Source organism: Akebia trifoliata, chromosome 5 (genome assembly GCF_017979445.1).
Source record: "Akebia trifoliata isolate Shusen 1 chromosome 5, ASM1797944v1, whole genome shotgun sequence".
Taxonomy (NCBI): domain Eukaryota; kingdom Viridiplantae; phylum Streptophyta; class Magnoliopsida; order Ranunculales; family Lardizabalaceae; genus Akebia; species Akebia trifoliata.
The window spans coordinates 24,680,822-24,707,547 of NC_141379.1; the positions used below are offsets into that span (position 1 = coordinate 24,680,822).

Genomic DNA, 26,726 nt, shown 5'->3' on the forward strand with positions numbered 1-26,726 from the left:
CTAGGGGAACCAATAATTAATTTTTTATGCTAAGTTTTGCATAATTTCTAATGAAAATTGAGTAATTTGGTCTGAATCTAATAAATTCAAGTAATGGAGCGGGTAACGGTTAGGTTTCGATCCATGAAATAATTTGATTTGTCTAAAAAAAAAAATGGTCAATTTCTATGGATGGGTATGAAAAATATCTTAGACTTGATTAATAAAGTGGAAAAGAAAATCATAAGAAGTTGACTTTTCTAAACATGAATTTAATTATATTTACAGTCCAAAAATCAATTCGGGTTGGACTTAGGGTTAGATTTGGACTTGGCCAACTTTGGAGTGATAGTGATTGGTCAAAGATGCTACCCGTTTCTTTAGATTTGGGTTAAACTCGACCCATATCCGACATGCTGACATCTCAGTTTAAGTAACTATGGTTAGGTGTGGTTAGAGAGAGAGAGAGAGAGAAGAGTCAAGTCAGTGGTAGGGGGTTTGACCAGCTCTTCAATCTTTCATTCGGTGCTTTGTGGGTTTATTTTGGTGGATGTGTTCCACTGAGCCAAAACTCTCTCTCTCTCTCTCTCTGTGAATCTGTTCTTCTTGGAACCAAACCCGGACAGAGACTAGAATCAATCGTTTCTATTATATCTCATTGATCCAAAACTCTCTCTATCTCTACATCTGTCTTATTGGTAAAGATTCTCTCTTTCCCTTCTGCTTTTTTTTTTTTCCCTATCTATCTACCTGTGTATCAATCTATGTATCTGAATGCTATTGTTTATGATTTAATTTTTGGTAATTGATCTCAAGTTTTGATTTTTTTAATGGGTTGTTGGTTTCTGAAAGATTTGAAGTTTTGATTTTTTTCTGTCTGTGATGTTGGTTATGTTTGTTCTTTCTTGAGATTATAAATTTGGGTTTTCCTTGTAGTACATCTCTTGTGTTCTGAAATTTGTGATTATGTCGATTTTGATTTTGGAAGAAAAATTAGATTCTTGTTCATACAATCATATTCATATGTTCTCTTGATTCCGAAACCTTACATTGTTTAATTTTTTAGGGTTTACAGTTTGGTGTTGATGGACTGGATTTTCAATAGTGATCAAAATCAAAATTGTGGCACTTTTTTGGTGGAGAAACGGATCGAATTACGGTAATTGGCCGGGTATTATTGACACTCAGATTTTGTATTGTACCGTACTTGCTCCGTCTTGTGCTTGACTTATTGAGGAAGTACTAATTTCACTATTCTACAATCGATTGCCTGAGCTCGTGGATTTTCATCAAGGTGTCCTTTAATGTTTAGATATTCATATTAATTCTTTCCTGAGCTACTATTTGTTGTAAAAAACACAATGGGAGGGCTTTGTTCAAAGAGATCCACTATTGATAATACTCCTAGTGGAGGTGTATGGAAATCCAACGGTCATGCTGAAAATGTGTCACATGGGTTGCCATTGACGACAAATAATATTATGATTCCACCGAAAACGGACGAAAGAATGGAGAAGCAATCACTAGAATCTTTCTCGTTTCCTGAGACGAAGACAAATGCATATGATAGCAATCAGATCGATATTGATGATGGGATTCCACGCTTATCTAGGGCCTTATCACAAAAATCTAGGTCAACAAAGTCTAAGCCTGCTGCTGTGGCAAAGGTAGAGTGCAAGCAAAACAAGTACTTTTATGGTGAACATACCTTTTTAAAATTTTGGATTATTCTTCTAATTTATATGGAATTAACTTCTGAAATGCATTAATTATTTTACATTTACGTATAATTATCATGCTTGTTGCTCAATTTTGCTTGCACAAAATGTGAAAATGCTAAATTCATCTATTTGTATGCTTTGAAAACTTCATGCGTTATGATTCCAAAACAGCATGTTAGTTAGGCACCCCTAAACTTTGTGAGTTGAATGTACTTACTGTCCCAAAGAAAAAAAGTGCTAATATTACTTTCAAACTTTTGTCGATATGAAGAGTTTCGTTAATCTACAATGTTTCATAAATAAAGATGATTTTTTATTTTTTGCTAGGCAAGTGAGATTAGTGGCCAATAATTAGTAGGTGAAGGCGGTTTTGAACCCAGGTCGTGGTATCAACACTCACAGTCCTTAACCAACTTAACAACTAATAAAACTTAAAACTAAAGCATGACGTTAACATAGCTAACTTTCATAGTTTACATGCTTTTTTCTCACCTCATATTTTTATCATTCTATGTATGTACCTCTAGAATAAATTTCTATTTCTGCCCCAATAAAAACAAGGCTTGCTTTCCTAGTTGTTAACTAAATTTTTTTGCCAATAACTTTTTTTTAAAGTCTCAAACTCGTGCTCCAAGCGGCCAACTTTCCATAGTTTTATGCTGTAAAGGTAATTATATAATTGAATGGGACCTACCATTTTGAATTACTTATAAACCTTATGTTGTGTGGTTGAGATTTACTGAATCTTATTAGCTTCAACATGTTGGGCTACACCCAAAAATCGGAATTTTAGGCCATTGCCTTCTATTTTCAATTTTTTCTTTGTTAGAGTTGTTTACAATCCTTTCTTTATCATCCTAGATCCATTATTTTGGAATTCAATGATTGAAATGTTCAAGAACAAAGTGTTGGTATTGAAGAATTTATTAGGGTTGAATGATCACTGTCAGTAAGTTAGCTCTCTCCCATTGGATCACCTATCTTTTTGTGATTGACAAACTTTGTTTAGAAGGTGGTGCAGCTAAAATAAGTTATTTGATGAAATGTTCAAGGAGGGTTGAATATTGGGAGAATTAGGTAGATGAATTTGGATTACCAAAGGTAGAAACTTTTCTGTCAAATCTTTCTCATCAGCTCTATCCAACTCTCCCTAGGATCTCGGACTTGCCTTTTTCTCTCCTCGTTCATTTGGGGTACCAAGGTCCTCTCAAAACTTTCATTCTTTATCTGGTTAACCTCCCTTGACAGATCACCCACTATCAACAATCTCATAAAAGGAGGGTTCTTTATGCCAAAGTTTTGCTTTCTATGTTGTGGCCCACATCTTATTGCATTGCCCTGCTACCTTATCCCTTTTGCTCACATTTCTCAACCCTTTTTGACTTTTCGTGGGTGCTAACAAATTTGGTATTATCTCTGTTTCAAAGAACCTTTCTTTATTCTTTGGGAGAAAGGAAATCTTGTGGAGGTTATTACCATTTGTAGTGTGATGGGAGTTTTGGTTGGAGAGTAGTAGGAAATCCTTTTCTCATGATATTAGATTGTCGGTTCTTGGGTTGTTATTTTTTTTTATCGATAAAGATAAGTTCATTGAAAGGTGAAAAAACAAATGGGGGTCAAGTGGACCCGCCAAGACCCCCTTGAATTCCTCGTAAAGTTTGTTCCAAGAGAACATGAACTCCAAATCGAAAGAACTAGTCCTTCTAACGTTAAAACTTTCCCTTAAAAAATGCACCGGTTGCGTTCTTTCTAGATACCCCAACAAATTGCAAAAGGAGCTAAAAACCAAAGAATTCGCTTAGAAGGCGAGAAGGAACCTCCCCATGACAACCAAGCTTCCAAGACCGACTTAACAGAGCGAGGAAAGCAACCCACTATACCGAATAAAGATGAGAAATGTGCTAAAACATAATGAGCCACCCGACAATGGATGAAGAGATGATCTACTGTTTCCACTTGCGAATAACACATACAACACCGATTGGGGGAAATAAAACCTCTTTTGATTAACTGATCCAGCGTTGCGAGTCTTCCTAATGCCGCCAACCAGAGGAAAAAAGAAATCTTGAGGGGCGTGTTACCACCCCATACGAAGGAATGAGGGAAAGTTGTATCACTAATTGGGGTAATACCATCATACAGAGATCTATCCGTGAAGCTCCCATCCATAGTACCTTCCCACACCTCTTATCTTCCACTGAATTTTGCACATAGCTACTTTCCACCACAGTAATTAGCCTTACTAACCTGTCCACCTCCCAATCATTGAAATTTCTTCTAAATCCAAAGTCCTAGTTTCTCTTGCCATTAGCAAAATTCTTGAATACCGAGATGACTTGGTTCTTTTTCAAAGACAAATAAAAAAGATCCGGAAAAATATCCCTAAGGGGACTACTCCTACACCACCAATCCTCTCAAAATCTCACCTTAGTCCCACTCCCGACTATGTTTTTCACTTTTTTCTTGAAAAATTGTAGCCTTTTGAGAATACCGTTTCACACACCACACCCCATCGCTCTTTTAGCTGGACCGCTATCCCACTCATTCCCCCTCCCCTCATATTTATCGACTATTACTTTCCTCTAAAGGCTTTCCCCCTCCTCTCCAAATCTCCAAAGCCATTGCCCCAACAAAGCCAAATTCATCGAACCAAAATTACATATGCCCAAACCACCATTTTTCTTGGGCAAACATAACTTACTTCAACTTACCCAATGATGTTTCCTCAAGTTGTTTTTACCATGCCACAAAAATTCTAGACAAATTCTGTCTAATTGCAATTCCATACTTCTTGGCAATTAGAACAGCGAAAAAATGTAAATTGAGATGCTAGCTAAGGCACTTTTAATGAGAGTGATCCTCCCTCATTTGGATAAGAGCTTAGCTTTCCAAGCACTTAATTTCTTCCTCATCCTTTCAATCACTGGATCCCAGATATCTTTGCTAGTGTAACCTATTCCCAACAGTAGTCCCAAGTACGTGGATGGAAGGACCCCCATCTGGAACCCAATTGATGTCGTCGCTACCTCCACCCCTTCCTCTACTCCAACTGCAAATAGCTTACTCTTGCGTAGATTCACCGGAATACCAGAAATTGCCTTCAAACACCCAAGAATGCTGCTTAAGAAACTCAACTGTCTTGGCGAATGATCCAGAAAGATTAGGGTATCATCCGCAAACTGAATCTATGAGATCATGTGACCACCCATAGTAGTAGTGAAACCTGTAAGCTTCCCTACAAGCACCACCTTAGACAACATCCTTCCCAACGCCTCCATGACTATCACAAACAAAAAATGTGACAACGGATCTCTTTGGTGGAGCCCCATTGAGCTTATAAAAAATCCGGTTGAAGATCCACTAATCAATATCGACAAAGTGGACGTGGAGATGCACTTCGTAACCCACCGAACCCACCTTTCTCCGAAACCCATCCTCCGAAACCCACCGAACCCACGTGATCATAGGCTTTCTTTAAATCAACTTTACAAACTAACCCCGGCATTTTCACTTTTCTGCGCGAGTCAATGCATTCATTAGCTATAAGAACCCCGTTCAGAATTTGTCTCTTTGTTACAAAAGCTCCTTGAATCGATCCAATGATGTTACTTAGCACCGTCTTGAATCTAGCGGCTAGGACCTTAGAAATGATTTTATAAACTAAGCTCACCAGACTGATTGGTTGATGATCTGTTATGTCTTCCGTGCCCTGACACTTTGGGGATCAAAGCCAGGAAGGTACAATTGGAACCCGGGTTTAAGAAACCTTCCTTGTGAAAGTCCTTGATAATCACCATCAAATCATCTCGCACAGTCCCCCAACAAGCTTTGAAGAAACCAGTGGAGAAACCATCCGAACCCGGGGCCTTATTGTTGGCAAAACCTCTCACCGCTCCCCACACTTCATCTGCCTTGATCGGTCTTTCAAGCCACCTCTGTTGATCTAGGGAGATGCTATCAAAGTGTAATTGATCTAGCATAGGTCTTATCACGTGCTCCTCCGTATACAAGTTGTTATAGAAATGCACCACCCCCTCACACACCTCCTCACCCACCATCCATGCATCATTGATTTTGAGCTTCGAAATGAAATTGGCCCGATTGTTCAAATTTGTCATACAGTGAAAAAAAGCTGTGTTTCTGTCTCCCTCCTTGAGCCAACGAATTCTTGATTGTTCCTTCCAACAGATTTCCTCCAATGCTGCTACTTTTTGGAACTCAACTTTAAGGTCCACTCGACGAATCCTCTCCTCAGCGCCCAAACACCCTCGACGAATCCTGTCCCTCTTTTTGTTGAGTTTAAAAGTGTATTTTTTTTAAGATTTTGTTTATAGATGGGAGTTTGTGTGCTCAAGGTAGTCTTTGTTATTTTTCTCTTCTTTTAGGTCGGTCATCTCAACTGCCTTGAACATTCTAATGTTCTTCTGTAATAAATTTATAGTTAGCCAAAAAAATGGATAACCATGGTAAATGGCATTAGAGATTCACTTGCAAACCAAATATCCTAGGGTTGTATCTAATTCAAACAAAGTGTGGTTATGGATACCACGGGTGGGATTTGAAAGTTAAAATAGAAAAACCTCACCTTTAATTTGTTGAAATAGAGTAGTGGAATTTTCTTTGATGAGCATAATAATTAAGAAAAGAAAGCAAGGATTCCATAATAAAATCTTTGTAGGTCAGGATGACTTGCATATAAATACCTACAAAGAAAAGAAAAGAAAAGAAAATAAAAAAATACAACTATGTCGTTTCAACCACAATTCAAGACTAATCTAAAGATGAAATCCACATAAAATAACCCTACGAACTCTCCTAGATTAAAAACCATTTAAAAAGAACCCTTTTACAAAAAGAATTATCTTGTGTAGATCTTCTTTATCTGCCAATACCGTTTTATGCTTCCTTGCTGTCCAAATCCCCAAGTGATCATATAGGGAGAGGTTCTCCATAATATCCAGCCTGCCCGCTGCCAGATATTGCTGATGTGGTCAACTATTGCTCAAGAAGCTATCATGATTGCTCCTTAGAAGGATAATATGAAGTAGTTCCTAACGAATCTGTCAATCATATCCCACTTAATGAGGATCCCACCTGATGACCAGTAGTCATAAGATGCAAACACTTAACTTGTTTATTTTCCCTGTTTTTTTTTGATAGATAAATTAAATTTTATTTAAAGAAAAGCGAAAAGGAGTCTAAGATAGCCTACGAAACACTAGATCGATCAGAAGGAGGAATACACACTACTAGAACCTACACATCAGTTCCCATCTAAACCTTTGCACTTATTCTAAAGAGATTACACCAGAAGTATAGAAGTCCCAACATAGAAATAGTCACTTCTTGGAGTGTATGCTCCTTCCACTTAAAGGCTTTGTTGTTCATCTACTTTCATATGCCCCAATATAATACAAACGCCAATAGTTATAATCAACTAGAAGCCTCAAAACGAAGCCCTAGAATGGATTCGATATTCGTTTCCTAATCAACAAATTTTGTTAACTAAAATTAGTGGTAAAAAAATCTTCAATAAATTTGATTTTAAGTCAAGATTCAGACATATTAAGATGGCAGAGAAAGATGATACAACCTAAAAGCCACTAAGAATGGAATGTCATGCAATTCAGCCTCAAGTATGAGTCATCAGGGTTAAAGACCATGATACCATTTCTCCATGCAAAAAGGCTTGAACATGCCAACTCTGAAACAATTTTCCTCAAATTCCCCAACCATCTTACTGTTTACCCTTCTTGTTGCAGTTTCTTCTGGAGGAATAAATTCCCCCTTGCATTCGATTCCATCCTTTCCACTGCCAATGTTCAGAATGCCCTCCCCAAGCCTTGGACATTCCAAGAAAGCAATCTCACGGCAAACTAAGTGCGTAACCCCTACTCCCTTCCCCTCCTCTCTCATCCTAGACCCTCTTTTGCATGCTCAGTTCCCAACAGGGCCCCTCCCGGGAGATATCCCTCCATTCCAACAACTTTATAACTTCCTTTGATTGTGTGCCCACCTCCCACATTCTTGTTTCTGATCCTATAATTACTACTTCTCCTTCATCCGTACCTCTGAATTTTCTGAAAAAAATTCTAATATGTGCCTTTCATGCAAAGGAAACCCCATTCCTCTGCTAATCTTTAGCATCTGTTCCGTTTTGTTTTCTGCTTTGATTGCAATCTATGATACTAGGTTATGTATCCGACTATTTAGTGTCAAGTTCGTTCAATGGTGGTTCCTTTACTGAATGATTGTCTTTCTGCTCTTGGCTGTACTTACGACCCTTCTGCCCATAGACTTTATGTCAGGCCTTGAAAGCTTCTTCACCCTACGGCTGTCAATGGATGGTCAAAATACGAATTCGTATCCGAAAATCAGATATTATTCAAAAATTTTGGATACTTTTTTACAGTCCGAATAAACTTCGAATACAGATTTGGATAGTGATGTATCCAATCTGATAATATAATATCCGATTCGAATTGAAATTAATTAAATAAAATATAATATATCTTATTATAATATTACCTTTGTTTTATTTCTCACTCAACTCACTCTGATATCAGTCAACCTAGCTCTCAGTCTCCTTCTTCAATCTTCCTTTTTCCGACGATCTTGTCTCCATCGTTGGCGATTACAGGTAAGACAAGCAGCCTCTCTCTCTATCTCTCTCTCTCTCAATGAGAAAACCCTTTAAGATCCCATCTTCTTCAACCTTCAAACCATTGAAAATCAAGGGTTTCTACAAGCTTGATTGCAACCCTCATAACACTCTCCATCTCTATATAAAGACCCCTTTCTTGAAAACCCCTTTAAGATCCCATCTTCTTCAACCTTCAAACCATAGTAAATCAAGGGTTTCTACAAGTTTGATAGCAACCCTCATAGCACCCTCTATCACTATATGAAAACCACTTTAAGATCCCATCTTCTTCAACCTTCAAACCACAGTAAATCAAGGGTTCTACAAGCTTGATAGCAACCCTCATAACACTCTTATCTCTATATGAAAACCTTTAAGATCCCATCTTCTTCAATCTTCAAACCACAGTAAATCAAGGGGTTCTACAAGCTTGATAGCATCCCTCATAACAGTAGTGGGAGGAGGGTTTGGTTCTGGTTTAGGCTCTTCATGAATTGGCATCAACGCATATATAAGTAATTTTGGTGGTGGTGGGTTTGATCCCCCACTGTTTTGTTTTTTCTTCTTCTTGAAGGAGAAAAGGTGGATTTAATTAGCATTGAGATTCGAATCAGATAGTATCATATATCCGATAAGAAACTCGAATACGAATTTGAATAGGGAAAATAGCTATCCGATCGGATTCAGATATCAATAAATATTTTCGGATTTGAATTTGGATAGAGGCATATCCGATTCGGTAGCTATCCGTTGACAGCCCTACTTCACCCTCCTCCACATTACCCTCGAATTGGAGGACTCCTGGAGTTAGGTAATCCAACTGCGCTGTCCTCATTAAAAGATTCAAACTGTTGATAATCATTCTTTAGAAATGATCCATCATCAACTATCCTCTACCTAGAATGATTGGCAATGTCTACTTCAGCATCAGGCGTTTCGTGTCCATCCTCCTAAACTGGATTGCCATTTAGAATGTCCTAAATCAGTTTCGGCTAATGTGCTTGCTCAACAATTATGTTCATCAAGATTGTGTTTCTAGAAAACCATCAAGTGGAGGCACCGTGGGTCAAGGGAATAGTAAACAAGTTTAGATTTGGCAATTATTAGGTGTGTGTGGGGTGGGAAGCAGTTTGGTTTAATTTCTTATTAGTAGCATAGCGGCAGTTCCAATAGGTGCAACTGGCTTAGTTGTTAAAGTCTATGGGTGGTGATACCATAGAGGTTCAACTCCCGCCCGCACCAAGTTACTGATCTCATTAAAAAACAGGCTTCAATGCTAATCCGTTTTTTTTTTTGATAAGTATAATCTATTGATAAAGTGGAAAAGAGTACAAGGAGGCTGAGGAGGCCTCACAAAGAGCAACAAAACAAAAAAGAAAAGAAAAAGATAAAACTTCAAGAGTTACATAAAGAGTTCCATCTAAAAACAAAGTCATCAAAAGAAGTTCCCCCAAAGTCGATGTTCTGTTTAGACCAAAGATACAAATACCCCAAAATCTCCAAAAAACTGTCGTGTGGACTTCTCATCTTATTGTTGAACACCCTGTTATTTCTCTCATTCCACACCCCCCAAGCAATAGCCGAGGGAAGTATAGTCCAAAGGAATCTTTTTCTGGATGAGAAAGCATTGTTGGCCCACTCTACTAATAACGAGGAAAACTTACAAGGAAAGACCCAATGAATCCGGAACAGATCAAGGAAATTTGACCAGATATTGTGAGAAAAGGAACAATGAATTAAAAGATGATCTACAGATTCTCCATCCCTCAAACAAAGTGGACAACAATTTGGAATGATCCACCCCCGAACAATCAAATTATCCAACGTAAGAATCCTCCCGAGGGAGGCCAACCAAACAAAAAAAGATATTTTAGAAGGAACTGACTTAGACCAAATGATGGATCCCAAGACGGATCTCTCGGCAAGGGGGGTAAGACACTTGTAAAAGGAACTAACAGAGAATCTCGAATCCTTAGCCCTCGACCATTCCCACCTGTCCTGTTCACTTTCGTTGAGATGAGTTGAATGCAGGAAATCTAGGAAAGATGCCAATTCTGTTAGCTCCCAATCATTAAAGTTTCTCCTGAACCCCAAATCCCAAGAAGAACTAGAATCGTTGTGAATCAAACACTGTTGTATTAACTGGTTCTTTTTCAGAGAACAGGCATACAATGACGGAAATTGAACTGCTAGAGGCGAAGTACCGCACCAACTATCCTCCCAAAATCTCACCTTGTCCCCCTTCCCCGCTTTAAATCTAATCCATTTTTCGAACTCCTCACCAACATTGAGAATCCCCTTCCACACACTACACCCGTAGGAACCTTTAGCCTCACCACTAAACCAACCTAACCTCCTATCTCCGTACTTTGCCATAATGACTCTCCTCCACAGACTCTCCCTCTCCTCACCAAACCTCCAAAGCCATTTTCCTAGAAGCGCTCTATTAGCCAATCTAAGACCTCTAATCCCTAATCCCCCATTCTTCTTGGGTAAGCAAATAACCTTCCATCTAACCAGGTGATATCTCCTCTTCCCATTCTTGTCATTCCACAAAAAGTTTCTCATAAGTCTTTCCAATCTATTTTCGACTGATCTTGGAAGCGTGAACAAGGAGAGAAAGTAAACCGGAATACTCGTCAAGGTACTTTTAATCAAAGTTACTTTCCCTCCTTTAGACAGATATTTGGCCTTCCACGTGCTTAATCTTTTTTCCAATCTCTCGATCACCCCATCCCAAATTTTGATACTATTGTAGGGTGCTCCTAACGGTAATCCCAAATAAGACGTGGGTAAAAAATCGTGCCCACAACCCAAGGTCGTGGCCATCAAATGAATATCATTGACCTCCCCAACCCCAAAAAGCTTACTCTTCTGCAAATTAATATGTAACCCAGAAATAGCCTCAAAACAACTCAATAAAACTCGTAACACCCTCACCTGATCTCTCGAATGATCGAGGAAAACTAGTGTATCGTCTGCAAATTGAAGGTGAGAAATCCATGGACCATTATTTACCCTAAATCCTGATAGCTTTCCTAGATCAACTGCTCTCCTAAACAGCCTACCTAAAGCTTCTGCTACAATAAGGAACAAGAACGGAGAAAGCGGGTCCCCTTGCCTCAATCCTCTCGACCCCCTAAAAAATCCAGCTGGACTCCCATTGACAAGAATCGAAAAAGACACCGTTGTAACACATTTCATGATCCAACTGATCCACTTAACTCCAAAGCCCATTCTCCCCATCATATATTCTAGAAAGTCCCAACTTACATGATCATAAGCCTTTTGAAGGTCTATTTTCCCAATCATCCCTTTATTTTTATCCTTAATCCTTGAGTCGAGACATTCATTGGCCATCAAAACTCCATCGAGAATTTGTCTACCTTTAATGAAGGCCCCTTGTTCATCTTTGATAAGCTTAGGTAAGACTACTTTCAAGCGCGATGCTAGTACTTTGGAAATAATTTTGTACACTGAGCTTACTAGGCTAATGGGTCTAAATTCACCTAACTTATCCGCCCCGACTCTCTTGGGTATCAAGGCCACAAATGTGTTGTTAAGGCTATAATCGAGGCAATTCTTCTCCTGCAACTCTTTAACCACTTTCATGAAGTCACTCATAACGATATCCCAACAGTGTTTGAAGAATTTCATAGTAAATCCATCAGGTCCCGGAGCCTTGTCCCCACTCATCGAAAAGAGAACCGATCTAACCTCCTCTCCCCAATTTGTCTTTCCAACCACTCCCTATCTTCCACATTTAACGAGGTGAATACTAGGTTGTCCGGTCGAGGTCTTAAAGGTTCCTTTTCCTTATACACATCTTTGTAGTAGCCCACCACTCCTTCCCTAATCTCATCTTCTCCTACTACCATGGTATCATTAATGGAGAGCTTTTCAAGCTGATTACTTCTTCTATGGAAGTTGGCAACTTTGTGAAAGAATTTTGTGTTGTTATCCCCTTCTTTTAACCATTTGATCCTTGATTTTTGTCTCCAACTAATCTCTTCCATAAGCGCCGTTCTTTGAAATTCCAATTTCAACTCCATTCTTTTTCCTCTTTCTTCCGCATTCAAGGTCCCTTCTTCCTCTTTTTTGTCCAAAGTCTCGATTTGCATCATGATCTCCTTAATTTTCACATCCACTCTTCCCAGGACCTCTTTATTCCACACCTTCAACTTATCTTTCAAGAACCTAAGCTTATTCTTAAACACACAACCTGGATGTCCTACAGAAGAGCACTCGCTCCACCAGGTCCTGACCAAGTCTACGAAGTTAGGTTGAAGAAGCCACATGTTTTCAAATCTGAATGGAAGGGGGTGTTTTCTAGGATAACCTGCTTCCAAAAAGATAGGGGTGTGATCGGAAACTGGGCTGGCACTAGCCGAATGAATAATATTATGATACTTTTCCTCCCACTCATTATCGACCAAAAACCTATCTATCCTAGACATCCTTAAATTGCCTTGATTATTGGACCACGTGAAACGTCTGCCCAAGAGAGGAAAATCCATCAAGCAGTGTCTACCAATAAACTCGTTAAAATTTCTCATGCCCTTCGAAATATTCGACCCCCTATTCTTCTCATGGGTGAACCTGGTAACATTGAAATCCCCACCCAACACCCAAGGCTTATCCCAGTAACCTGCTATATTTTCAATCTCTTCCCAAAATTGGGCTCTTTCTCTATTGATGGTCGGTCCATAGATCCCAGAGAACACCCATTGAAAATCTTCATCCTTATTCTTACATAAGATAGAAATAGAGAACGCCCCTACCAAGTTGTCTGCCACTTGGATCCAATCTTTGTTCCACATCAACAAAATCCCACCGGCAGAACCTATAGCAGGAAGGGCAATCCAATCTATGTTATTCCCCCAAATTTCTTTAATGATCTTCTCATCACACTTGGCTAATTTAGATTCTTGAAGCGCAACTATAAGAGGATTTCTACTTCTAATAAACGCTTTCACCGCTGCCCTTTTTCTCTTATCCCCCAACCCTCTCACATTCCAAGACAAAATTCTTAGCGACATTGAGAACAAACAAGACCCAAAAAGATCGAAGGCAAGCTACCTCTTTTCCATCCTAACCAAGTCCTTTTCCACTCGTGGTCCGAGTAAGCTCCTCGTCATCTCCAAGGGAGCGACCACCACCAGCTCGTTATTCATACCATCCCTATAACTTCGAATTTCCTGAAGACTTACAGATTCCACTTGTTCCTTCTTCTCTTCTATTCCAATCCCTTTATTGATACGATTAAGTTCCTCCTCCAAAAAAATTCTCTCTCTCGAATCCCCAACAGCAACTCTCAAAATCAAGGAGAACTCATTGTCTCCTTCTTCTGGAACTAAGCCGAAATCCTCTGCCAAGTTAAGAGCATTACTAACTAACCATTCCACAGTTTCTAATTCTGTCCTAGCTATCCCTTCCTCTCGTGTTTCTGTATGCGACTCACTCATGTCTCTGACAACCCAATTTCCATCATTATACACCTCTGTTCGATTATCAAGTACCACCTCCCCTGGTTTCTGGGTAGGACGTAATGATACAAGGGCTAACTGACTGGCATCTTCCCTGTTCTCCCTACTTCCTTCCCCCTCTTCAACAAGCTTGAAGGAGTGGAGGGAATCGGAGGAGGCCGTAGGAAAACGATACCTGTACCAAGAAGAAACACTGCAAGGAACACACAACGAGACATCCAAAGGGGAAAGCAAGGAAACTAAAGCAGAACCAAAAAGAACTCTAAATTGGGAATACTCACCAGCAAGAAAGGAGAGTACCTGAGGAAGATAGGGTGGGCCCAAGATGTTTCTTACCGAACAAGTTCCCAAGTTAATAATCTCTCTGTAACTGCTGCTTGGAGAGTTGGGAACTAAAGCTCTACCAGGGTGTCGCCAAACATCTATTCGAAATCTGTCCCAAATTCTAGTTAATGGGATGAGATGGTGCTTGCATTGTTTGTTTCTGTCTTTAAACTTTCTAATAGCTTTTGGGTTCTTCTCAGCCTGTTCTTCATCCCTTAGAGAGTCTCCTGTAGGGGCCACTCGTGGTTCACAAGGCATCCTTTGATTGGAAGTGTTACTGCCCAGGTCTACCCATACTTCACTAAGAGTTGGATCGAAGCAACTCTCCGTCTGCTCCTCCAAATCCAGGTCCTTTTCGCAGGAAAGTATCTGATCGACACATCTATCCTCCTTCCCATCCAGTCCAAATTCCTTACCTACTTCGGTCATGGTATTTTCTATCTCAATACCCATCCGAACCTCCATAACGCAGCTGGTGTCGCGGCTGGTATTCCCCGATTCTGTTGTGTTCTTGATTAAAGAAGACGTTCGAGCACTTTCTGTTACCAGCCTCCCTAGAGAACTTCCTGTAAGAGTAGAAGTCCAATTGAAAGCTCTACGGGCCTGCTTCAACTTCAATCCAGCCCTTTTTTTATTTGGGCCATATCGGGCCTTAGCACCCCTATCCTTAGAAGTTGACAACTTACCTGTGTCTGATTCTAATAAATCCAGGATTACTCTCAATGGGCCTTCATTGTCCAGCCCCACTTCATTCACATAATGGGCCTCTGTCTCCCCAGCTATAACGGGCCCAACAGCACCACTAACAGCCCCTGGATCTCTACTCCCCAACCCAGCCATCTTGGGCCTGTTAGGCTCCACCATACCATTACTACGCAGCCATCTAGTATAGGTCAGATTAGTAGCTATCTTGGTTAATAGCTTCACTGTACGATTGTGTTTCAAAACCCAACTACGTGATTTCTGGCTTTTAATGCCTCTGACATATTTTCCTGAGCAAATACGAGTTTTGAATTTACGAAAACTCTTTGGCTTGGTCCGCACGCAACCTCTCTTCGGTTTCGATATTTCCCGAGCCAACTTGATATCACCAGGTAGTGTCTTCTCCACTTGATCTTCCTTTTCCACTGTCTGAAAACACTCTTCATCCACTTGAATACCTCTATCTGCTGAAGTACTAAGCACGGTTTCTTCTCCTTTTCTCGTCTCCTCTATAGCAACCTCCCTTTCTATCTCTTCTCCTGCCACCTCGACCCCTATCATAAATCGAAACCCATCCACCCATATATACAAACCACGAGGCATTTTCCATGGAGAGCAGCCTACCCTTAGCCTAGCTGTATTTAATCTCGCACGACGAAGTGTATTCGGATCCACCTTTAAAAGTCCGCCCAACTGAGCTCCAATCCTTTTGAAAATGAAATTGTTCCAAAGGTGAAAAGGTAACCCACTGATGCACACCCAGGTTCCACCTTCCTTCCATACTGGATTTAAGGAGTCGAGGTGATCCGTTTTGATGCTTTGAGTTTTTGTGCATTATTAGCATGCCATTGGCCTGGATTTGTTAGCATATTTTGATTTGCTTCTGTTCAATATACCCTATTTTGGTTTTTTTGCAGTATGAAACACTGAAACTTTGTGTTTTCTCGTTTTTCAATTGTCTAACTTTTTTCTGTTCTTTAGCAGGTTTCAGAAGTGAGCTCTCGATTGGGCAGAGCTGGTACTGTTGGGCTTGGGAAAGCTGTGGAGGTTTTGGATACTCTAGGAAGTAGCATGACAAGTTTAAATATTGGTAGTGGATTTGCCTCGGGGGGGACAATAAAAGGCAATAAAATATCAATTTTGGCTTTTGAGGTTGCCAACACAGTAGTCAAGGGTGCTAATCTTATGCAATCTCTTTCAAAGGAAAACATTAGACATTTGAAAGAAGTTGTGCTTCCTTCAGAAGGCGTACAACATTTGGTATCAAAAGATACCGATGAACTCTTGAGGATAGCTGCCGCTGACAAGAGGTGGGTTGTGTTAACAGCTGAATTTTTGGTTACTAAGCTTGCTTTGAATGTTTATGGATGCAATATGTACTAATCATTCTGAAAGTTACCTTTTTTGCTTGTTGTGTCAATTTTTTCAGGGAAGAGTTGAAAATTTTTTCAGGAGAAGTAGTCCGTTTTGGAAATCGTTGTAAAGATCCTCAGTGGCACAATTTGGATCGTTATTTTGAGAAGTAATCCAAATGGCATCTTAGCTACTTTGGCTTTTATTGTACACAGCATTTCTGAGGTCTTTCTCATGCTCTTTTTTTGGGATCTTTTTTCCAGGCTGGGTTCAGAACTTATTCCTCAAAAGCAACTGAAAGAAGAAGCAGAAACTTTGATGCAGCAATTGATGATTATGGTTCAGTATACAGCCGTGAGTATTTATTCATTATTAAAATGAAACCTGGGTGTTTTTATTTTGGGATATGCTATTAGCACCCCAACTTTCGCTTATTGTACCCCAATTCTTTAAATTATTTATCACACCCCTATTATAGATTAAAACACATTCTTCAAACATTACAGGGGTTTGGCTCAAATTATAATCTCAACATTGCAAAACATTATAACACTTGTTCAAACAATTTCAGTAGCTGTTTACAATTATGATTAGGCTCATATAAAATCCTACAAAATCCAAACAATAGAAATCTGGCAAAAAAAAAGAGTGAGCTTCTATTGGCACCCCCAACAGTTTTTTTATTTTATTTTATAAGTGCAAATTTTATTAGAAGAGTAGAAGAAGTCCTCAAGGAAAAACAAGAGAAATAAAGCAAAGCACAACAAAATGAAAGCAAACAAGAGCAACTACTTCTTAATTACATTCTCCCATCTAAACACGAAGTCTTCAAAGAACAAGTCTCTAAAATCAAAGTACTGCTTGCCCCAATGAAAAAGCCACCCAAGAATACTAACAATGATCTCTGGAAAAGTACTGTCTTTCCCATCGAATGCGCACATGTTCCTCTCTCTTTCCACAAACCCCAACAGATAGCAAAGGGAAGTAAATTCCAAATGATCCTAGCCCTGTCATAAAAGGAAGGATGCCTCCAACCAAGCAAAAAGGAAGCAACAGAAGAAGGATGGCACCACGAGACATTAAGCAAGGAGAGAAAATAAGACTGGATGAGACAATGATCCACTGACTCCCCATCCTTTTTACACATATGACAATAATTAACCAACACGAAATCTTTGCACTTAAGAAGATCAATTGTCGGAAGGTTATTCAATACTGCCAACCATATGAAAAAAGACACCTTTGAGGGAACCTTAGATCTCCAAATGATTGAAGAAGGAAAACAAACCTCTTGATAACCTTCAAGCGACTCATAAAACAACTTGACAGAGATATGACCATCACTGCTACCTTTCCAAATCTGACTATCCTCCCTGTCCAGTGAAGAATCTGTGGAAGCTAACATCTCCATGATAGAAATCGCATCCTCGATTTCCCAATCATTCGATCTCCTTCTAAGACCAAGATCCCAAGACTCCCCTCTCATTATGAACCCGAAAAGTAGAGACATGCATTCTTTTTCTCGTTGATAAATTATATAGACCTGGGAATAACATCTGTAAAGGAGTCTCGCTACACCAACTATCCTCCCAAAAACAGATGCGATTACCTATATCCATTTTATACCTAATGTGCTCGCCCAACACCCCTCCCAATTTAGCAATGCCTTTCCACACCCCACACCATACTAGACCAACCTTAAGGATTCTCTCCAAACTTAGCCGCAACTGTTACTTATTCTCAACCATTCACTTATTTTCTTTATTTTTAATTGGGTATAATAACTAAAAGTTGGGGTGCCAAAAGCTGCTCTCTTTATTTTTGAAGCATGCATGTCAATGGGTGTTTGATTTAGCTGTTATAGCTATGTGACAAGGAACACTTCGGTATCCAAGTATTTTTTTTGTGGACAGCACGTCATATTCATGTGGACACTTGAAGATTCCTTCATTTAAATACGAGTGCATGATTTTTTACATTTTTGTAATATTTCCCTACAGTTGTGCTTGTAATGCTTCTTGGGATGTCAATAATGGACTATAAAATCCATTCAGAAAGTCTATGGTTGGATATGACAACTTGCTACCAATTATCAATTAAAATGGATTACAATTTCTAAGCTAGACTTACCAAACTTCCCAGGTATATGGTAAAGATACCTGTCTGGTTCTTATCTATAAACTTACAAGCTACATGGAAAACTATAGGTTTTCAATTGCTAACCAACTTCCTTAGGAATCTCTTAATGGGACCCAAATTTGTTTATAGCTTGTCATCTCACATAGAACATCCCAAAAGGCTGGTCTTACATTCTTCTCAACGTCTTTTGTTTAAGGATTGTTAATTGTGCTTGTAATAAACAATCCCCCCCCCCCCCCCCCCCGGCCCGCGGTATTTAACATATTGCTATCAATTATCAACCTCACATTCTTTGGAGAACACCTCTTGAAGGTCAAGGTAGTTGGTTGTGAAATAAGTGATCCCCAACTTTATTGTATTGTCTTTGTTGATCTGCTTATCAAGATTAGGACCCTTCTCAATGTGGTTACTCTCCAATTGCACTTTTCTGGAGACATAAATTCAACCTAAAAGCTTTTAGGTTTTAGTTTGGACGTTCTTGGCCAAGTAGTAGAGTTGTGAGTGCCCACATATACAATATCTAGGATCATGTAATGTCCTTGTCAACATTGTCTCCATTTGCAATTATGACTAATCTCTTCTTTTTTTCTTTTTTAATTCATTTCTTACTCTTATTATCACCGTTAAGCGATTACACCCTCAATTATTTGTTGCTAGCTCTTCTCAATATCTAATTATCCTTGAAAAAAGGGTTACTAAAAACTGGCCATGTTTTCCAAAACTCACCGAAGATTTGGCTCATTATTTTCAATAATGAACTTTTTCTAATGTTCATTACTTCTTTGTGTCAAATGTTTTGATGGTATTTTTTTGATGTATTATCTTGCACAAGCTTACTGTTGCATGGAATTTATTAAGAATTTACGCAAATGAAAGAATTAATGCTTCTTTTCTTTACAGGAATTATACCATGAGTTGCATGCCTTGGACAGATTTGAACAAGACTATCGGCGTAAACTTCAGGAAGAGGACAATTCAAATGCTGCTCAGAGAGGTGTGTTGCGCTTGTGTTCTCCCTTTATTTTGAACTGCTGTCCTGGTCTACTTTGTTGAACATGTAGCTATTACTTTTGCTTGACAAGCAAAAAATATAAAAATAACAAAGGATATAGAGTAAACTAAGTTAGGAGCCAGTGTTGTTAAATGTGCTTGCCCATGCCGAGGGAACCGGTTGTTATTAGAGAGTATGAATAGGGTTCGTTATTAGAACAACCTTCGTTCTACTCCCTTATCCTTGCAAAAAATGGAAAAAAAAGAGAAGAAAAATAAAAACATACCACCACCTTCTGTTAGAACAGTCTGTAAAGCTTCTTAAAAGACTATTCATCCTATTGATAGTGTACTTACAAGCTGACCAAGCAAGTAACAGTATCAGAAACAAGAGCGCAAATGGTATTGGGGAACATTGAAGGAAAGAAACTAATTAGTCTCCTATTGGAAGCCAGAGAACCTTCAAATATTTTTATTATTTTAATGGTGCTCATTATTAACAGATTGTGAAAAATTGCAGTTCAAATAATCTTCAGATGGAATCGTGTAATTTGTCGGCGACTTAGCTACTACTTTTCATTTTTGTTTGGTCATGGGATGTGGTGATGGTGATGAACCTAATAGTGGAGATCATTCAGACAATTAAGAGTATGCTTGTTGGTTGCAAGAGAGATATTTTGACTTCTCATTAGGGGACCACTATTGCCATCTACATGGATATAGATATTTTAGTGGGCTTGTTTGATTTTTGTTCGCTCTGTAATTTGGGTAGTTGGGGTTGTGGTCTCATTTTTTTTTTTTTTTTGATGATCTGCCGTGGGTGATTAGTTAATTTTATACTTTTTTTTTGATAGGTAGTTAATTTTATACTTTTTTGCTTATAATTAGTATTTCAAAATTTTAAATAACCTATCATCTTTGAAGATCTCCTACAACTAATAAAATAGTAAAATAACAGGTAATATTGCATTTTCTTTTCCTTCAAAATTGTATGTTGCTTTAGTCACCAAGCAATAGCCTAGTTGCCTAGGAAAATGCCAAGGCAATTGGTAATGTCTAATGCTAGGGTTTCCCTGGACATTTTGACAACACTAAGGGAAGTTTCTAAAAATTCATTGACCTGTGAATACACCAGTCCAAGGGATAGAACAGATATGACCTTAATCATGAAAAACATTAATGGGAGAACCAAAAAGCATCACAGGGAGGATGAGAAAAATTCAGTGTTATCAGTCTTGAAAAACGAAAAAGGAAAAAAGATACAACTGAAGCTAGAACTTCTCAAACTTAATAGTAATTTGGTAATATGTCTTTTAGTTTTGAGGTATGAATTCGTAAGTTGAACAATTGGGATTTCTCTACCCAGACAATGATGAGACATACCAAGAACCTCCCTCCCTGGTGTCTCGTTTTAGTCTCCCCAAGATGGCGATGTTTTGGTTGAAACATTTAAGATGAAACACAATTTGAAACCATGAGATGAATGCAATGGGCACCTAGAGATATCACACTTTCTTTTTTCAGTAAATGGTTGGCCAATGCATGCTTGTTGCAAGCACACCCAGCTATTCCTTAAAATATATGGGTGATTATCACCCTTTTGGTGGAAAGAACTTCTTGGAAGTTAAATTTAAGGTGGGGACAAAAAATATTTGAAATTTTAAATTAAGGTGTAAGTTGTGAAGTTTGTTGTGTTATATACTATCAAATATGGTGGATATTGAAGAATCAAGGGATATGAAGACTACAACTATTTTGCAAGTTAAAAACCTAAATTAAAGAATGGTATCGTTTGTCATCATTTATGACCAGTCCTATATTCTTAGCTAGGAAAATGAAATACAATTTATAGTTGAGAATAGTACTTAGCTATTTATGGTATTCTTTATTTATTTTTTTAATTATGAAAATAATATATTATACATGAGGATCGTAGTGGTCCTTAGCAAGGTTGAAAATTCTGTTCCATTAAATGTTTCGATCAACAAAATTACCAAGACGAAACCAAAACATGCAGAAACATCTGTAATGTTTCAAAACATTGCAAAACCTTCATTTTTTTTTATTCAAGAAGTTATTTTTACACATTAACAAATCATGGCCTGGGCTGGGCGTGGCCAACACTATGGGTCACAGCCTGGGTGCACTACTTGGGCATGGGCGATAGTGTCGGACCTGGCCTGGCTATATGAAGTCGCTACTTGGCCTGGCACAGCCTGGCCTGGTCTCAGCTTGTTTATGGGTGCAACAGTGTCTGACTTGGACTCACTGCTTGGTATGGTGTAGCCTGAGTGCCTGCACACAACTTGGTTGTACCTTTTGTTTTTTTTTCCTTTTTGAAAAACAAACAGTGATGGAATGGACTCTCGTTCTTCCAATATATGTATTGCCAGATCAAATGGTACATACAACTAATCAAAACATTGTTAAATAAACATGCTTACTGGAATAACTTTGTTGTTTCATCCCAGTATATCAAAATATCAAGCTGTTTTGGTTGATATATACGGAACAGAATGGTGTCTTGAACAGTGGTCCTCAAATCCTCACAATTGGATTCTGAATCCTTGATATGCAGCTCATGTGAAATTTTGAGTTGCAATGAGTACAAGTGATAACATACAATATTATGTCTACAAAAAAAAAACAATCTATTCTTTGCTTAGATAAATTATTTGCATTACTTTTGAATTTATTTTTTAATTGTTATCTACAAGTACCAAACTAACAATATTTAATTGGATGTATATCTTAAATTTGACTTTTAGGAGACAGCCTTGCAATATTAAGGACGGAATTGAAAAGCCAAAGGAAACATGTAAGAACGTTGAAGAAAAAGTCACTCTGGTCCAAGATTTTGGAAGAGGTGAGAGTCAGCTCTGCGTTATATATCTTTTCCAGTGAACATGGTGCTTCTGAAAGAGGTATCTAATGTCCTATATACTGCAGGTCATGGAGAAGCTTGTAGACGTTGTACACTTCTTACACTTAGAGATCCATGATGCCTTTGGCAGTGCTGGTATCTATTTAAAGCCTTATATCTATTTGAAGTCTAAATTTATTATTATTTTTTTCTATTTTATGTTTGTCTAAAGGAACATTTTACTGTACTTTTTATTATTATTAAAAACCATATATTTATGCAATGCAATACTTGCATTACTAAAACCTGCTAGCAATGAAATACAATTTGCAAAACCTTTGACTATCTTATTACATACGTAAGCACAAAGAAAGCCCTTGAAATCTTTAAGGATAAAAGTCATGTAGTATATTGTGGAATCTTCAAGATGGCTGAATCTAGCTTCCCACTCCTCTTAAATATGATAATTCCTTTCTTCTGACCCAAAAAAAAAAAATGTTCCCCATATGAAGGTACCTTGTTGGATATTATTTTTCTCTTATCAAATGGTCAACCATAGGAATTTTATCACAGAATGCCACCTGGAATGGAGTTGGGGTGCCATGTGCCCCATATGAAGGTAACTGAAAAGGAAGGAACAAAGCCCTGCAGTAATAATCCCTGAATAGAAAGATTACACTGAAAATTATCTATAGAGTCCCACTTCCGAATCCTCTCACCAGTCTTATTTTCTGACGCACTTGACCAGCCCTGGTTCATTTCTCCAGGTCCCAACATCCTGTATTGGAATGTTTTAAAATGTTTCAATCAATACTTTCTCGATTATTCTCCTGATTGAAACATTTTTTCGATAAGAAATTTTGAACCTTGATCATAGCCTTTCTCCATCTCATCTCAAAAATTTAATCCCATTATAAACAGATTCATTTGCCACAAAAACTCAATCTAAAATCCCGTTTCATTGATAAATACTGTTCGTTCTATAGAAATAGTAGTGGAATGACCAAGAGAATTCTAGAGGCTAAGGTCTTGATGACAATCTTGTTTACAATCCCCACTAAGCTAATAGATTTAAATTCAGTAATCCTTTGCCCCCTTACGTTGTCAAGATGAGGGCAATGAAGGTGTTGTTAGAGTAGTAATCCAAATAATCCCCTCCTTGACCATCATCATCTTATCCCAAAGATTTTGGGTTGAAAATCCTTGACCATCTATGTAAAAGCACTGCCAATAATATCGTAATAAGCTTTAAAGAAAGCTAAAGAGAACCATTTGGCCTCGGAGCCATCTCACCATTCAGTTCTTTAATTGATGGTGAGATCTCTTTTTCAAAGGACTTCCAGCCAACTACTAAAACCCAAAATACAAACCATCTAAGGTCTGTATGACTAGTTGGTTCTCTATAAAGATTTCATAAAAAGTGGTTTGAGTTTGTAACCCGACTTGCCAAATTCTCAAGTCAATTATATCGAGGACTTGGCTAGGTGGTTCAAACAAATTTTAGTACCAATTTAATTCAGAATTTGAAACATATTTACAATATGGCAACCTGACTTAGAGAACAACTTCAACATTTCCTTTTGGGTTCCAATTTCATACCTGATGGTGATATTATGTTTCTCATGCAATAAGTTGTGTTCTTCTGAAAAGTTTAGAGACCTCAATTTTTTAGTGCATGCTTGAAGGGTTTATTTTGCTTGCAATTTTTTATGTTCATTAAAGATGAGAAGTTCACCCCTGATTGAACTTGCAGATGGTGATAGACCCATAAAAGGGTACATGAACAATCATCAAAGATTGGGGCCTGCAGGTCTTTCATTGCACTATGCCAACATTATCAGTCAAATTGATACTCTTGTGAGTTGATCCATTTTATCATCTGATGTTCCCTTAATCTAATACAGCATTTTTTTCCCTCAATTTTAAGATGATTATGAGCTTCTAGAGTAATTATTCTCCTAAAATTTCTATAGAAATTAAATAGAATGTGCAGTTTACTTTACATTGACGTTTTGGCTCGTGAGATGCATTGTGATTTTCATCTTATATTTATTATCGATGAATGATTTTGGGCTTCTGTCCACATTTCATCTGATTTATATTCCACATTCATCAAGTCCAAAGATTCTGTTTGAAATGGTTGCCAGATCACTCTAGAAAAGTAGGACACTGTTGGGTTATTTGAAATTTATTCAGCAGTTTAGGGATGAACAATGCAATTTCCTAGTAAAAGTTTTAAGTCTTAGGGTAATTTGGTTCAATAATTAATTTCATTAATAAAAAATTTGATAGGTAAATCAAATTTATTAAAGACAAAAAAAAAGGATACAAAAGAGATACAAAGGAGTTTTAATCTCATCTCGAGGTAATGTTTCAGTTGAGATAAATCAAGACAGTCTCAATCAAAACAATCAGAGGCATTCCGAGACAATCTGAAACATTAAATGTTTTGGGGGTCAATGTCTTGTTGTGGTCTTGACCAAAACATTCCGAAATGGTACAAAACTTTAAACCTTGGATCCGATATCAAGTTCTGTGTATCCATATATGAGGGATGGATATATTATACCCAGGATTTCCTTCTTCATCTCTTCTATGGCTATTGCCGCTGTTTACTCGCAATATCATGAAAAATAATGGTTTTGTTAAATCATGTTGGATGGCCTTTGCTGAGAAGGAGTTGGATATGCAGGTGTCTCGATCAAGTTCTGTGCCTCAGAATACGAGGGATACATTATACCAAGGACTGCCTCCTAGTATTAAGTCAGCTTTACGCTCCAAGCTACTGTCGTTTCAGGTCAAGGAAGAGGTATTCCTTTATTCAGTGGTTCCATTTACTAGTACTCTTGCCACATCAAATAATCTGTTTAATAAAGAGAGCTTATATTGCCACACCAACTTTGCTTTATTACACAACATGCCAATTAATGAAATTATAAATAATTCACCAAATAAAGATATAGACACACCAAAAGGATTCAAAAAGGAGGAAAGGGGTGGCTGTGACGCAATCCGACAGAAGCCAACCTTCGATCACTCACTCTCATTGCCAGTCTCTTTAGAGCTTCTTTGGAGAACAAGAAATCGAAAGGGATGTGGACCAAATACCATATTTAATTCCATTATTGGGATTTTGGTGTTTTATAAAAATGTTGGTATGGCAATGTGAGCACTTTTAATAAATTCATTTTGTTTACCTCATTATTTTTCTTTAATAGGGTTGAGACTTTTGGAAAGAATCTTTGGGTTTTGTTGTCCTTCATTACGTCCTTATTGTGTACTTGCAGCTCACTGTTCCACAAATAAAAGCTGAAATGGAGAAAACTTTGCGGTGGCTTGTTCCGCTTTCCACAAACACAACCAAGTAAAACAGCTCAACTATGTCATTGCTTCAATCTTTTAGTTTTGATCAGTTCTTTCAAAAAAAATTCTCATTTATTAGATCACTCATCATTTAATGTTGGTTGTGGCTTCATAATTTTTCAAACTAGAGCTCATCATGGCTTTGGTTGGGTTGGAGAGTGGGCTAATACAGGGTGAGTCAGAAACCAATTCCTTTATTATTATTTTTTTATTATAAAGATTATTCAAAATCAGCAAAATATTCCAGAATGCACTAAGCTACGGTTACATGCTTTAAGGTCTGAAGTAAACCGAAAGCCAACTGGGCAGACTGACCTAATTCGTATAGAGACGCTCCACCATGCAGAGAAGGAGAAGACTGAAGTTTATATACTTGAATTAGTGGTGTGGCTTCACCATCTCATTAGTCAATCAAGGTCTGGGGCCAATGGCGGCATCAGGTCTCCCATTAAATCACCCATTCGATCCCCAAACCAGAAGACAGTTCCACCGCCCACGCAGAAGCCCAACACCCCATCACCCGTACTAACCATCGAAGACCAAGAGATGCTGCAGGAAGTCAATAAAAGGAAACTGACCCCAGGAATCAGTAAAAGTCAGGAATTCGACACTGTGAAGACAAGGATGGGCAAGCACAGCAGACTAAGCAAGAGTAATAGCCATTCTCCAACTAGTGGACGCAATAAGGAATTCTTTCCTGTTAGAAGGCTACCTGCTCTACCTGTCATTGATTTTGATATTGACAAGACCAAAGCTTTGGATGTCATTGATAGAGTGGACACAATAAGGAGTTTATAGCATTGTAATCTGTTGATGTGTTCTGAAACAGAAGGGCTCCCAAGTCTGGCCTATGGGGGCTAATCTTTTCCTGCCACATTTGCTCCATCCGGTCCATTGGCGAGATGGTTTTGCAAGAGTTCGACATGTTGTTCGTGGGGAGAAAGATTATGTAAGATAATTAGGATACAATGAGTGATTAAAATGGATACTTTACATTTATAAGCGATGATGGTGATGACGGGTGAATTGTGCTGTACAAAGGGATTTGGTTGTTTCACTGTTTTGAAATCAAAGAGGTTGGATTCCGAATAGGCTCTTTGATATTCTATGTACAGAATGTGCGATCGTTTCCCCTTTTGATAATTAAGTCTGTTTTTTTTTTT

At 38.3% G+C, this 26,726-nt stretch overlaps 1 protein-coding gene across 3 annotated transcripts; it reads left to right on the top strand.

The window, feature by feature from the left end:
* The first annotated feature begins 464 nt into the window (after positions 1 to 464).
* Positions 465 to 26,726, top strand: LOC147401733 (protein PSK SIMULATOR 1-like). Of its 3 annotated transcripts, none has more exons than XM_086443109.1 (13): positions 465 to 677; positions 1,046 to 1,646; positions 15,837 to 16,165; positions 16,285 to 16,377; positions 16,472 to 16,562; positions 19,248 to 19,341; positions 22,106 to 22,203; positions 22,287 to 22,356; positions 23,954 to 24,057; positions 24,893 to 25,009; positions 25,488 to 25,564; positions 25,692 to 25,736; positions 25,842 to 26,726. In XM_086443109.1, exons 2-13 carry the CDS (start codon positions 1,341 to 1,343, stop codon positions 26,359 to 26,361), a joined length of 1,944 nt encoding a protein of 647 aa, XP_086299235.1. In that variant the 5' UTR covers positions 465 to 677; positions 1,046 to 1,340; the 3' UTR covers positions 26,362 to 26,726. The 3 variants fall into 3 exon arrangements, with proteins under 3 accessions (XP_086299235.1, XP_086299236.1, XP_086299237.1); XM_086443110.1 differs by having other exon boundaries at positions 1,055 to 1,646; XM_086443111.1 differs by having other exon boundaries at positions 468 to 677; positions 15,840 to 16,165.

Bases quoted from the DNA above. Each gene is read 5' to 3' on its own strand.
- LOC147401733 (XM_086443109.1), top strand. From the start codon at position 1,341: ATGGGAGGGCTTTGTTCAAAGAGATCCACTATTGATAATACTCCTAGT. The intron at 1,647-15,836 runs GTAGAGTGCAAG...TCTGTTCTTTAG, and splicing joins AGCCTGCTGCTGTGGCAAAG to CAGGTTTCAGAAGTGAGCTC. The intron at 19,342-22,105 runs GTGTGTTGCGCT...TTTGACTTTTAG, and splicing joins TTCAAATGCTGCTCAGAGAG to GAGACAGCCTTGCAATATTA.